The sequence below is a fragment of the Pleurodeles waltl genome, chromosome 6, assembly GCF_031143425.1.
Source record: "Pleurodeles waltl isolate 20211129_DDA chromosome 6, aPleWal1.hap1.20221129, whole genome shotgun sequence".
Lineage (NCBI taxonomy): Eukaryota > Metazoa > Chordata > Amphibia > Caudata > Salamandridae > Pleurodeles > Pleurodeles waltl.
In genome coordinates this window covers 876836136-876851466 of record NC_090445.1, presented here as the reverse complement: position 1 = coordinate 876851466, position 15331 = coordinate 876836136, and the positions used below count along the sequence as shown (strand labels likewise).

At 42.2% G+C, this 15331-nt stretch overlaps 1 protein-coding gene across 4 annotated transcripts in view; it reads left to right on the top strand.

The window, feature by feature from the left end:
* PYROXD2 (pyridine nucleotide-disulphide oxidoreductase domain 2) overlaps nt 1-15331 on the top strand; it is a 375192-nt gene that overhangs the window by 329339 nt on the left and 30522 nt on the right. For 3 of the 4 annotated variants that reach the window (XM_069239656.1, XM_069239654.1, XM_069239655.1), the window contains 3 exons: nt 2954-3108; nt 5654-5760; nt 13811-13931. In XM_069239656.1, coding sequence (XP_069095757.1) covers nt 2954-3108; nt 5654-5760; nt 13811-13931 — 383 coding nt within the window. Of the gene's footprint in view, nt 1-2953; nt 3109-4107; nt 4186-5653; nt 5761-13810; nt 13932-15331 lie in introns of those variants that run through there. The other variant, XR_011204918.1, reaches the window with a different exon arrangement.

Genomic DNA, 15331 nt, shown 5'->3' with positions numbered 1-15331 from the left:
GAAAGTGAGCATTTTCTTGCTTAAACCATTCTGTGACTCTGCCTTGTTTGTGGATTCCCTGTCTGGGTCAGTTGACAGTTGGGTTGTTTTTCACCTCACACCAGACAGTGACACAAAGGGAGCTGGGGTGTAACCTGCATTTCCTGATTAGCCATCTCTGCTAGGAGGGAGGGGTGGAGTGGTCACTCTCATCTGAAAGGACTGTGCCTGCCTCTAACAATGCCGGCTCCAACCCCCTGGTGTGTGTCTGAGGCCTTGCCTGGGCAAGGCAGGATTTCACAAGTAGGTGTGAGTCCCCTTTGAAGAAAGGTGACTTCAAAGACTAAAATGGGTATAAGAAGGGCACCCAAATCTACAGACTTGAGAAACACTTCTGGAACCAAGAGGAACCTCTGCCTGGAGAAGAGCTGATAGCTGAGGAAGACGTGCTGCCCTGCCTGTGACTGTGCTTTGTGGAGCTTTCCTGCAGTGCTGCTTCTGCCAGAGTAAGAGGGCAAAGACTGGACTTTGTGTGCCTTCCATCTTGTGAAGAAATCTCCAAGGGCTTGATTTAGAGCTTGCCTCCTGTTGTTTGAAGTCTCAGGGACAGCAAAGACTTCTCTCTACCAGCACCTGGAGTCTCTGGAGAGACTCCTGCTCTGACAAGTGGTGCCCTACCCAGTCCCTGGGCCCTTGAAAGGAAAGCTGGTGGAAATCCAAGGAAATCGACTTCTGACCGACGCCACTGCTGAATCCGGTAACGCCGCCTGCACCTGATGCCGTGACCTTCGCTGGAACGCGACACTCTTCGCAGGCCCGTCGCTGCAGCAGCCCCGCTGAAGTCCGCAACTCCGTGGAAGTCGCCGCACCACGTCGTGACTGACGCCGCTTGAAGTGCACGGATTCAACGTTTTGCACAGACGCCGCGATTCCAGACTTCGCGCCTCGGCTTGTTTTCACTCTACACCAAAGGTACTGTACTTGGGGGTCTACACGACTCCGTGTCCGGCGCCGCTGGTGTCGGCTTGTTGGGAACTACTCCGTCAAGAAGCCGTGTTAACATCTCATTGAAGCATTTTTGTTTCTAAGCGCTATTTTTGAGTTTAATCTTTAAAAATTCATAACTTGACTTGTGTATGTCGGATTTTTGTCGTTTTGGTCTTGTTTTGTTTAGATAAATATTTACTATTTTTCTAAACCGGTGTTGTGTCATTTTGTAGTGTTTTCATTAAGTTACTGTGTGTGTTGGTACAAATACTTTACACCTAGCACTCTGAGGTTAAGCCTACTGCTCTGCCAAGCTACCAAGGGGGTAAGCAGGGGTTAGCTGAGGGTGATTCTCTTTTACCCTGACTAGAGTGAGGGTCCTTGCTTGAACAGGGGGTAACCTGACTGTCAACCAAAGACCCCATTTCTAACATTAAAATATTACAAATGTATCTGTCTCTACACATACATGTACAATTGTCCAGACCACTTTCATCAATTTTCCAACCACAGGTGATCCTTCCTGAGTTAGATTAGTACTGGTCTCCAGCAAATCATGAATGTAAAAAGCTCACTCACTCTGTTTTCATTCTTCGTCCTCATCATACCTCATGCATACCAGACTTTACATCGATCCACTCACCAACCTAAAACAATCCTTAATCACTTGTATCAATTACAATTTAGGTCTTGAATCTTTGGACCATTATTTATTTACTTTTTTTCAACCTAGTGAGTTTTTATACTGTTTGTTTCAACCTGATGTCAATTAATTTCCTTTTCATACATATCACCGTATTCTCATAAATTCCATATGTTGTTATGTAACAATATTGTGAGTATGATTACGTATATTTTCCTTTCAGAACAATACTGTGGCTATGATTAAGTGTCTTTTATGCATGTTTTGTCAAGAAACGCCTTCCTCAGGAATGCCACATGTTTAAGACCACCCCTGTTTCTTGTTTTTTCCCTGCCCTAGGAACTTTAATCAGAGCAGGGGGTCCTTTTTCTATAAATTGACAAAGGCATTATGTCTGTGACTTGTGTTTGTGTGATCACATCCCAGATCTTCCTGCAAATCAGACACCTGTCTACCCTCAATTATTGGCAGGATCTCTCCAGCCTGGACATAAAACTTTTGATCATTTGTCAGTGGTACCATCAGATCATGAAATATCCAGATCTGAGTGCATCAACAAGAGCTAGATCCACGACGCTGGAGACAAAGCAAGATTTCCCTATACCATAACTCTTAACTCTTCATGTGAACTCGAAAGTTTGATCATATATTTCTTGAATCTTGTCGTCTTACTTCACTGGTGATATGATTTATATTGTGATTACATTCAAATTAACTATAGAAAGTACTGTGTTTGGGGCGAATACTGTAATTCTCAATGTTGTAAAAAAATGACCAACACATCTTTAGCAGTCAGTATAACGTGGGTGCCCAGTGTTTCAATTGTATTTTTGTGTGATATTCTGTTGTTTTTTTTAATTGAGTGATTTAAATTGCTCTGGTATATTTTTAAGGTGTTATTCAAGTGATACTGTTTTTATCTAGAATATCAACTCTGAACAGTCTAGCTTTACGGCACGTGCAGTAGCAGTGTTATACAGTGCGCAGTCTCAATATTAACTTAACCTCCATTGATCTAGGGTTGATTGACAAAATTATTAGAGAGCATCAATGAGCCTTGGGAGGCTAACATCCTCTTAAAGACTGAGCATATACACCTGCCTATTTAATGGTAGAACACTTGAAGTCTCACCTTTGACTCTGGTAGGTTGGTCATGCTTCTTACAGGATCAAGGGTAGAGCCTAACATGCAGCACCTTAGCTCCTTAAGTAGATTTACAGTTATAGCCATTTCAGCTTACTCCTTTGTGAAAGAACTCTAAAAGCAGAATTAGGTTTTTGTGTTAACTCTTCCAGAGGACCAGGTTCACAGCCGGCTTGCTCACTTTGTTTCTTTGTTACCAGGCCGATGATTGAACTCTGCATCCCCTCAGTCCTTGACCCCACATTGGCCCCTCGTGGGTGCCACGTAATTTCCCTCTTTACCCAATATACGCCGTACAACCTTGCTGGAGGCAAAGAATGGGATGACCAGGAAAGGAATGCCTATGCTGACAGAGGTAAATTCTAGTAAAATGTCTCAAGTTGGCAAAACATGCTGTGTCTAAATCTTTTAATCTTGTCCTACTTCCCCTTTCACACAAGTTCACTCCATACATCTATATCCAGCTTTTTGCCTTCATTGACCACTGGATCTGTGTAATATCATGCTACACCCAGGCAACTTCTCCTCCTCCACTGTAACCTGACACTCTCCATCTACTGTCTGTCCTCCCAGAGCTATTTCCCTTTCACTCCAGCTCCAAATTTCCCTCTCACACAAAGATTAGGAATATCAAGGGTACTCGCAGCACAGACTTACATCTCACACAAAATGTTTTGATATTTTGTTATTTCTATAACGTAAAACTAGCTTTCTAGAAACCAGTACTACATTTTGCTTCAAACGTGCAAGCTTCCCTTATGCTCATCAATCAGGTTCCACCAGGCAACCTCAGTTCAAGCCTCCTCGACACACACACTGAGTCACACTACAAGAAAGGAAAAGATAGCAGCAGAGTAAATGCCCCTTACACAGCAGGTGTGTATCAGTGCTAGGTTCATTCATGCACACAGAATAGGCAAATCACTAGCTTTATCAGTGCAAACGTTCCTGGCACACACAGAACCATGAAGGCTGTGGGAGCAGCAGCAATTTAGTGGGGAGTTCCTCTTGGAAAATGAGGTGCACACCATGCTCACCACACTCGTGGCATCAACAGGCAGTGATACAGGCCCGAGTTGGAGAACTTCAGGAGCATGAATGGAACCGGCATGTTGGGACCCTTGGATGTCACCTGAATCCTGCTGACATTAAGGATGTCCCAAGAAGAGGTACAGGGTAGACCTTAGCCTGGTAGGCTTATGTGACTCAGTGCCAGATTGTGCCCCAGAAGGTGCTGTTGCAGGGAAGAGTCCAGTCATACTGACCCATCAGATGCCTCTCATGTGCGTCACATATATTTTAGCCTTGCCTCTGGCCTGGTGCTGACTCTGTCTCTCTGCTCATGTCATTGTAGCCCACCGAAGACATGCAGTCATCTAATGAAGAGTGAGCAACTCTGCCCTCACTATGCTGTACCCTACCATGGATTTAGGTAGGTATGTGCTAAAACTGTATCAAAGGCACATGACCTCTCCGTGGCCCAACAGATAATGAACAACTAGTTAGTTTTTTAATAACTCGCCCATACTGTCCCTGACCTTGGGCAGATTATATCTGCTCATTTCCTAGCCTGGTAGAGCACACATTAGTTCCTTTTCTCCTCAGGCCTCGGGTTAATGTTTTGTTGGCTGACATCCATGCACTTGATTCTGTAACCATTGAAATGTGTTTCAAAGCCCCTGTGACCATAAAGATATCAAAACTTGAAGTTATGTGTTCTCCCATACGGTGAGTGTCACACCCACCAAATATCTTGACCGTGACTCTAAAGGTGGATCCCAAGGTAGAATTGTGTTATAATTTTTTTAATTATACGTATAATCTTACAAATTATAACAATTGTGGTTATGTATCACATCCCAGGGCCCGGTCCCCATGCTTTGATTATGAGACCATTTTATATCTTGAGCTTGTCTCCCTTGAAGAGCTACCATTGCACAAACCTCTGTCTAGAAGACCCTCCCTAGTTCAAAACGTACATTGAGAAATCATGTACTAACACAATAACAACACAATAAACATATTTGCACTTGTGGAAGGTTAGGGTGGTGATGTTTTTGGAGTAATGTTTTTTGAGAATTTTTGTAAACTTAGCAACAAATGCTCTCTTTGCATCTCAGTTTTTGTTTTGTAGATTGAAGGCTGATGGATCAAGGATGTATTGGAAATGTATCTAAACCAGGCCTTGAGTTCTGGTTATTAGCTCCTGCAGTTAAAAAGTATGTTGATGGGAGCAGTGTATGTTGTTGAGTCAGGAGCTGACATATGAATGAAAACTAGGCCGATTTGTGGTCACTGATCGGTAGATCCATTATTTCTTGCTTAATTATTGTTAGACTAGACTTTTTCTAATGAGGTTTTCGTTTATGTCTTAACATCTGTCGGTAGGCTGGCGATTATTAGACAATGAAACAATGGCAGCTGTTTTGTGCATTAGATTATTGTTTGTCCTTGCTCCTGATCAGGATATTTTATTGTCTGTTTTTTTCCATACAGTAATCAAAATTGTTTCTGTACCATCCTTGTCTTCCAGGTTTAGCACTGCTGTTTTGTGCACCATCGTATTTCCTACATCTGCCTCAGCTTGCATCCCTTTCCAAACCTCTTCCTCATTATTTTGTTTAGAAAGAAATGTGTATCTAGTGTCAGTGATAAGTGATGTGCACTTCATTCATTTCCTCTACCCTCTCTCTCTTATGGCACAACACTCTCATGAACTATAATGTGATAATGACAAAAGTGTAGACCATGAGGCTTGATGAAGATGGGCTTGGGAGAACTGAAATATATGGGTATCCAAATTGTGTATCATCTAAAATAACTTTCCTACAGAGCTACTACAAACACCACTGTTGTATATGAATACAAGGTGGTAATGACGTATCCATATTTTTCCCTAGTATTTGATTGGATTGAGCAGTATGCGCCAGGCTTTAAGGCATCTGTAATAGGAAGAGACATATTAACACCACCAGACCTGGAACGTATCTTCGGGCTCACTGGAGGGGTGAGTATCTTATGCATTCTTTTCTCACACATTTGCATAAAACTATATAAACTATTAGTTTGTCATTTGATAGGATAAAACTAATTTGAACTAAAGATCATGTTGTAGAGTCAGCTATTGCTCCTCATTGGACATTTGCAGTTTGTTTTTCAGATTCACCATATTATTATTAGAGTAAACAGAAAGTTCATTGTAAATTATGCCATGACCAATGTGTTCTGAAGATGATGATTGCAATGAATATGTAATCTTTAATTCCCAGCGGACCAAGCCTTACCACCTCTGAGTTGACACAGATAAGCTTCATAAAGATCGATGGAGAGGCAGGTGGCTGCTAACCTACAAATATCAGATTAAATGCAGATGATTGCAGGGACATACGTGTAGGCCACCCTAGTCCTGAGGAGTAATACAGTATGGGATTTAAATTCTTTAAAGTAAAAAATAATCTCAAGGAGTTAGCTCAAAAGTGATCACACGTTTGTGTATAATAGGAAAGCTAACTCCAAAGAAGAAACAAGAATATGTTGGCACTCTGCATATTGGTGAAACAAATCACAGTAATGGTAGAGAAGTTCTGGAGGCCATATCTTTAGAAAAAAAGGCAGATTTGGTTTAATCTAATCAGAAGGCTGCTTCATTTAAAGCCAAGAGGGTAACTAACTAAAGAGTAGAGTAATAGAGAATGTTGTGCCACATTCAAGTAGTCGACTGGCTCTAGCGCAGTACTACAGACAAGTATTTACGTTTTAGACTGTTCCTAGAAGAAATGTTATATTCTCTGGGACTATTTCAAGGCTATCTACAGCAAAAAATGTCAAGGATGATGAATATGTTTGGTTAAATAAGTGAGAAGGCACAGCACAACATACCATCCACCAAGACGAATGTTGACTTCAACATTATGCTTTCAATAAGCAAATCAGCACTGATCTGTCTGCCCTCTTTTGCAATAAACATCTCTGATCATGCAGTGCAACTAGAATCAAAGGACATATCCAGGTGAAGTGTGCAAAGCAATGAGAACCGAAAAGTGTTCTCTCATCCCCAATACAGTAAAGAAAATGATTAGTGTGTAGATGAAAAATAACTGGCAGTGGTGTCCCAATCAGCATCAAGTGCAGAAGAATCTACCTTGAAGTCCAAGACTGAAATGCCACCAATAGAGGAGAGTGGGATGCGACCCCGGTGGAAGGCGAAACCTGACAATTGTAAATGTCCTTAAAACAACAAAGAGAGAGATGAGGTATCACACACTGAACAAGAGCTGGTTGTAACTTAGGACAAAGCAGACTGTGGTCAGAGGAACTTTAATATGTCAGGAGTTTGAATATCCCTGAATGGAGCAAAGAGACAGATGGCATCATTGTAAGATCTGGACAGGGTAACTGGTGAACATTTCTAAAGCAGAGCTGAAGTCTGGAAAGAGCAGTCTCAACCCCAATACTTCTAATCTAACTGTCTCCTTTTGCCTACCGAATAAGAAGTGGCCACGCAGTTGGCGGGGACATAAAGGCGGTCATTCCTACCCTGGCGGTCCGAGACCGCCAGGGTAGGGTACCGCGGATGCACCGCCAACAGGCTGGCGGTGCATCCAGGGCAATTCTGACCGCGGCGGTACAGCCGCGGTCAGAAACGGGAAACTGGCGGTGTCCCGCCAGTTTCCCGCTGCCCTGGGGAATCCTCCATGACGGCGCAGCTTGCTGCGCCGCCATGGGGATTCCAACCCCCATACCGCCATCCTGTTCCTGGCGGTTTCGGCCGCCAGGAACAGGATGGCAGTATGGGGTGTTGTGGGGCCCCTGGGGGCCCCTGCAGTGCCCATGCCAATGGCATGGGCACTGCAGGGGCCCCCGTAAGAGGGCCCCACTTTGAATTTCAGTGTCTGCTTAGCAGACACTGAAATTCACGACGGGTGCTACTGCACCCGTCGCACCCCTTCCACTCCGCCGGCTCCATTCAGAGCCGGCTTCCTCGTGGAAGGGTGTTTCCCACTGGGCTGGCGGGCGGCCTTTTGGCGGTCGCCCGCCAGCCCAGTGGGAAACCCAGAATGACCGCTGCGGTCTTGTGACCGCGGTACGGTCTTCTGGCGGTTCCTGCTTAAGCTTAGAATCAGGCCCAAAGTCCTTGTGCCCACGAGCCAACTCATGATCTTCTTTCACCCTTGTAGACCAGCTCAAGCCCTGTCCGAGTACAAAAAGCTCTTAATAATTTTCATTAAAAAATACTAACTTGTGCTTAATTTTCTAATTGTTCCGTAGGGAACTACTCTAAGTCTATCTATAATTAAATAACCATTTCCCTTTTTCCTTTTCTTCCTCACTCAATTTTCAGAGGGATAGTCACGTTTGACTTTAAGTACTCACTTTTGTACATTTTATTGATTTAAATGGTTTACTCTGCAGTTACTCTGATAAGTGTATATTGATTGTTTTTACTGTAAGTCATAGATTTCGCTGCACCGTAGGAATATAGGCCGAAGAGTGTTAAATAAATAGAAATCTGAAATTGGATAAAGCAGAAAACTATGGGGCATAATTAAGGGCCCCTAGAGCCTCCTTGCGCCACATTAACGTATTTTTTTGTGCCAATGTGGCCCAAAATCCTGGCGCCATATTTACAGTATGGTGCAATGTATGCATTGCAACACTTTGTGACCCTGTGCGCTACATTATGCCTGCACCAGGTATAATGTATGCAAAGAGGGCATTCCCCCGTTAGGGCATCAGAAAAAATGGCGCAAAGAAATCTAACAGTTTTCTTGGCATCATTTTTATCGGCACTTTTAACACCTTCTCAGAGCAGGTGTTAAAAGGAGGTACACCTTTGATTACTATGGGCCTCAATGAGCTTTGCAGGATTAGCGTTAACATTTTTGACGCTAATTCTGCAAAACTCCAGACTAGCGTCAACAATTCTGATGCTAACCCCCCCCCAACTAACACCATGGTGCACCGTATTTTAAAAACGGCACACACACACAAATGGTGGTGTTGGAGGGGTGCTAAGGGGGGCAAGAAAAGTGGTGCTGCACTGTGTGAAGCACTGTTTTTTCAAAATATATGTTGGATCTGTGAGTAAACAGCAGGCAGGGCATTTGCATAAGGTGTAGACTTGCTGGTTTTTGCCTGCTTTCAAATGCTATGAGTCATCTTGTGCAAAGAGGGTGGTTTCTGTAAGAAGGGGATTATGTATTGTTAAAATGTTAATTACCTTCATTTCCTATCTGTTCTTGCAGTCTACAACGATTGAGCAGGAATAGGAAGAGAACACTGCCTGACTCCCTGTAGGTATATGGGAAGGGATTTCTTCACAGGGAAAAATATTGTCCCAGTTAAGAAAAAAATGTGCGTTTGAGCCACGGGATGCCTTTTACTGATGAGGAGTTGTACTATGCATGCAACTCTGTATTTGGGAAATAAAACCTACAGAAAATATCACATTACAGTCCAGTAGTACGCCTGTGACTAGTGCAACTTTACGGGTGCACTACTGGAAATGTATATGAAGTCCCAAAACTCACTAGTCTACTACAGACCTGTGTTGGAGTATGTGTACAGGTGTAAATATTTTTTTCCTGATTTTTTTTAAAGAAACAGCAAGTTGAAATTTATTTTACGTGTGTAAAAACACGTTTTATGAATAGCAACACTGCCTTGTTTTTTTTTTATGGTGCCCCCAAAACCAGCCTTAATTTTTCGAAAATAATTCTCTCTCTCATGTGAAATAACTTGCGGAAACCGGAATTAATGTGCCATTTCCTATTTACTTATTCCAGAATCATGCCATGTTTCAACGAACAGATTCCAGCAGGAATAATCTGTGTGGAGAATAACCGGGTGCAAACCTGCACTGGTGCACTCAAAATCAGATGGTAATATCTCTTACAGAGTTATTGCTCCTTCCCACTCTGAACAGTGCTATAATTGTGACAAAAGTCATAACATGGTGAATCTACAGCCCAAAGCGCATGATGTCAGAACTAGCTTCAAATTCATTTATCCTCTATTCCATTTCATGACAAATATAATTTCACATATGTACCTTCAACCTTAAGTGAGACAGCCACGTAAAAATAACTAGTCTTAGAAATGTTTTCCCCATGTGCTTTTTGAGCACATCATAACTATGCACCACCGAGTTTTAAGAAGGTGTTTTCTGAAAGGGTGATAAGCCTAGACTTTGTGTTAATCTAATGTTTAGACTGAATACGAGTCCACAGTTATTTCAGAAAGATGGTGATTCTAGACTTTGAATCAATCAGTAGTTTGAGAATAAGTCTATCTGTGTCGTTGATTGAATGTGGACATTCGGTTTTTGCACTGTGAGCAATAAATGTTCAGATTGCTTTTTAGTGTAATTTATACCCTAAAGGACAGCCCACAAGGGTGGTGAAGTCCATGTTCTTTGCCACCATGACAAATGTATTCTGCCCTCTTGAGAGATCTTCGTCTGATAGGCAGGGATTTCTGTGCTGTGAAGTGAGCTGCCACTGTGACTGCTCTGTTCACAGCACTGAAAGTTTGCCGGATGGGCACCATTGTTAAAGGGCCCACTCAGGGTACTATTTTTAACTGACAAAATAAACCCGTAAAGCAAGAGTTTATTTTATGTACTAAAAGATTTAGTGGCCTAATGCTCAGGTGTTTTCACTCGTGTGTGGGGTGGCCCCTTGTCTGCTATCCCTCAAGGGGCAGTCAGGTGCAGGGAAAATAAGTAACGGTCGCCTCACCCCCACCCTAAATAGGGTGGAAATGCCATCACTGTGATCAGAAGCGTCTTTGGTGGGAAGGCCAACAGGTTAGAGGCGTATACTGACAGAGCCAGCTAAGTGGTGACTGGTAAGCTCACTTAGGTTTCAGGGCACTACTCCTTTGCCTACTTCCTTATTAGATTATTAGTCCCTTCTTGAAATGTCCCCTCAGCTTATATCCAGTCTGATTCTGTTCCAAAAATATGTAATCGGATAACAAATTATGAATCTCGCCAGCCCCATCTGGCTTCTTTTCTTAATTCCAGATCAGATCACCCTAGTTCTACACAGAATGATCTCTTCTCTTTTCCTCACACTTCGTTGCCTTCCTTCTAAAGCAGAATTGCACAACTCCTTAGATGAAATTCTAAACCCCGATTATTCCAAAAGCTAATCATGTTTAGCTGGCTGTGAAGCTATACATGGTGAGCAAAATAGTTGAGGAGGCCTTAGCCTTTCAGATCAGCAATATCTCTGATAGGAATCTGACGATTACGGATCTGATATTTGATTCGGGGCAGAAGTAAAAGGAATTGAATTGAGTTGGATCTTTTCATTCCTGGAGGACTGTTGCATAATGGCCCTCTCACGATCCTGCATTTTCCCATCAATGCATATAGGCTGAATGAAGAGTTTTTCACTGTTCTTGACAGTATGTGTGATTTTTTTAGTGATTTGAGGATAACACTCAACTTGGCAATAGATTCGATGCAGCTTCTGAAGAATATTGCCATTAATGTTGATAATGAAGTAAATAAAACATGGATGTACGAAAGTTGTCTCCAACTGAATTGGGCCACGACAGTGGTGATTTTGTTAGATATTAAGTTTCAACTGAGTCGCAATTTGCTCCTCTCATTTTTCTTTCGGTAAAAAATTCTCCATGGCCTATGAATTGAAGTTGTGACCATGAAATCACCATTCCTGTATGTAGTAACAAATACCCACTTCAAGTTGTTTGAGTTGTTGTTGACAGCCATTATCATTGCCCCAATACCTGTAAGAGATGCCTACATATGAAGTGCTGGCATTTCAGTTTCAAGAATGGCTACCACGTTAAAGAGCATGGGTACTGTCCCCATTCTCCATTACAAGAAAGTTGAAAGGCTACCCTTGGGAGTAAAAGGGTATTGGTTCCTCCAGGGGACTAAGGAAGTAGAAGGGTATGTTTTAAACCAAGGACCCAGTATTCATTAATATTTAAGTAGCCAGTGTCACCGGACTCCAGCCTGCTTAAAATTAATTTTATGTCTGAAAATTTCAAGATCAACACATTCACTTTAGATTAGAAATACGATCATTAACAAGTGATAAAAGTTAAAATATCTGTAGAGTAAAGGTTTGTTGCATTCAAAAGAGGAAGTGCTAATATGTATAAATAAATGTAATACATTACACGTTGAGGGAGAGCTTGACCTCCAGAGACATGCAGACATACAAATAAGACTAGAAGAAGTATGTTTTAGTTTTCTTTTACTGGAGATAATCTTCTCCATTATCGACTTCTTATGAAAGACCAACCCTTACTCCTTTAAAGTGACCTCCAAGAAAATTCGCAGGTGGGGTTTACAGAAGATTGGGGCTCTAGTCCATCCAGTTACCAAAATACAAACTATCATGTACTCCACATGTGGTAGAGACAAAGATGTCAGCTTCTAAGAGTATCGCACAAGTTAAAACTGATTTTGCAAACACATGGAGCCTCTTCCCATACAGTTCTGAAGAGGACACCTAGTTTAATGATCCAAAGATATTTTGACTTCTGCGGACGGTTTACACCATCCGCCAAAGTCCTGATAGTCAGGTTGCCACCAGTGCTGCAACCTTCCTGCTAACCCTATTATGAGTTCCCGGGTCAGCAGGCAGACATGCTAGCCCAGCGGGGAACAGCCTACAACATTGACGCTAGCTCATAATAGAGCCTGTGGCAATGCTGTAGTGCTTAGGGTTCAACAGCACCTATTGCGATGTTCACTGTCTGAAAGCTCCCTGCACCCCATCTCCACCAGCCTATACATGGCTGTGCTACTGCCATGTAAACGCTGGTGAAGAGGACATTCATAATCCCCAGGGCGGCGCTGCTTGCAGCGGCGCCCTGGTGGATTAGGACCGCCAGTCCCTCCTCTGGAGGAAAATTGGCAGTGCTGGTGGTCCGATCGCTGCACGACCACCACGGTCATAATGTGACAGTCAGACCGCCACCCTAGCAGGTCTGAAGACCGCCAGGGTCATAATCAGACCCATAATTACTGGGAGCTTGTGAAAAGCTCTCTAATCCTATTAAAAAAGATCTGAATTAAAAAAATATATATTTCTCGCTTGTCTTGAAATCACAGAATCATAATGCATGCAGAGAAACTGTGAAGCAACTTGGAGATGATACTGAGTTATTGGGAAGCATCAATCTGGGGAAACAATCATGGTCCGGCAGAAATTCCAGGACTTACTCCCTTTCAGTGCTGGACGAGGTAGCTCAGTTTCAGTGATCGAAGAACATTTGAAAATTTATATAGGTTATCCATATTTCACCATGCTGCGCTGGTCTGTGTGTCAGAGGAAGGGAAGGAATGCACCATATTGATCAATTATGGCTCATTCCTGTCCTATCCCTGCACTCGCAGTGTTTTCACAGCAGAGCCCCAATGCAGGCACCCTTGCACCATGGTACCAGGTTGCCTGTGTTATAGGCAGGGTTGGTTGTGCAGGAATGGGCACCTTCCTGCACAAAAATAACGCTGAGAGCATTTTAACCCTTTCAGTGTGTGCACATTGACAGAGGAAAAAAAGAGGAGAAATACAGATATTTCTTATGTTATGTCTGTCCTTGGGAAGCGTATCTTTTTGGCACATTCACAGGTTTACCAGGTTTGGTAAATCTGGAAATGCGTCAACAACCATGGGAGTTGCGTGAAAACGCCCACGCAAAGCCCATTGAATACCTCCCTGAAGCAAAGTAATGCAACACAGCTTTTCCGCTTTGCGGCGTTGCATTGCTTCAGATTTTTAAAGCTATTCAAAGTCATGCAAAGTGGTTAAAAAATCTGATTTAAGATTTGCTTTGCCCTTGCACCATGTTGCGTGGTACAAGAGTGACACAAGCCGGGACATAATATGGAGCTTGGTATATGCAGTTACACAAATAGAAGTTTTTAGTGCAACTCTCCCGTAATAAGCAGAAGTTTTGAGAACTGTTTGATACCCCATAGTATAACATGGATGTGTCCTATACAGCTGAAAATTAGTATAATGTTTCATATACTCTGGATTATCTTTTAATATCTCACCTTTTGATGACAGAATATATTTCATGGCAGCATGTCACTGGATCAGCTTTACTTTGGACGTCCAGCTCCCGGATACTCAAACTACAGGTCACCTGTGCAAGGGCTTTACTTATGTGGCAGTGGAACTCACCCAGGTATGTAACTCAACTTCAGATATCTTTTTCACAGGAGAGACTTTAACACATCTCTGCAACGTGCAAAGATGTTATGACTCTGATGCGACAGGCAAAGCTGAAAGATTCTGGTAAAGGTTCACTACATCCAAAGTAAAAACCAAACAGAGATGAAGTATGGGTTTACAATCACTTTTGAAGTGCAAAAATTTTGTCTAGACATATGACAAAGCCTAGTTGGCAATAATTGTTAATTAATTTAAGTGGGTATGCCAAACAATAAATCAAGATTAAAACAACTAAGTGGTGCACTTAGAAAATGCTTTTTGATCAGGTTGATTGATAAAAAGGTGTATGGGTATTAGATGCCTTTTCACAGTCTCAGAGTTCCCCTTTTTACAGTTACTGTGAAAGTAAAATAGACCATTTGTAAAGTACCTGGGGAAGAGCAGTTATCGAGTAAAGGGATCATGAAATCACCCAAAGCTTGCAGAATTGGCTCCCTTATGCCTGTATGAGTAAGGCTTAGATGAGGCTTACTAAAAATGTTGTAGTGCCGCTATCCAGCTAGAGATTTAAAAAAACTAGCTGCAGTTCTATGTTCTCTTAAAAATATTTTACAAAATGATTCTGGTGCTGTGCTTCTTGTATCCTCTTCGGTTTCATGAAAAGGAATAATGTAACCTGCCTCATGTACCCTTCAACCTTCACCTACACTAGAAGAAGTCATACACAAGCACTAAAAGCCAATAACAGTGTATTTTTTCAAGCCATCCCTCAAACTAATATTCCTGCCTCATAAAAAACATTTGAAAGGCTGCTGTTAAGATATATTGAAAGTTGTAAATGTTTATTTAAGGTAACCTTCTGCCATTAACGGCTTTGCCTAGCGTTTAACTGCGAAATTGGTCTGCTCACACACATCCTCAAATGAAACCTTTTACCCCCGAAAGGGGGAACGCAGCAGCAAGACTTATATTGAATACAAAAAATGATCTAATCTTTCCTGTTCAAATAGATTCGTGTTGCTACTTATTCCTGTCAGAGTTTAGAAAGGGTTATAGCACTGAAAACGGCCTACTTCAGGTCGTGGACAATGCACGTCACATCCTTGACTCTGGCAACTCCTGTCTCCTTGTACTTCTAGATCTCTCAGCGACATTTGATACTGTGAATCATTCAAATACTGAAATAACTCATAGGTTTTAAAAGGAGTAACCTCAAATGGTTCACCTACTATCTGAACAATTATGCATAACATTAAAATTGTCAACTCTACTTGTGGCCACACTTTAAAGTATGCTTACATAGAATCGCTTGGTTTCCTAATATCGAGCTTTGGGTTCCTCTATCATCAGTATGCACACACAATATCGGATTACCTCAAGATTTTCTCTCTGAATGATGTTCCAATCTTTGTT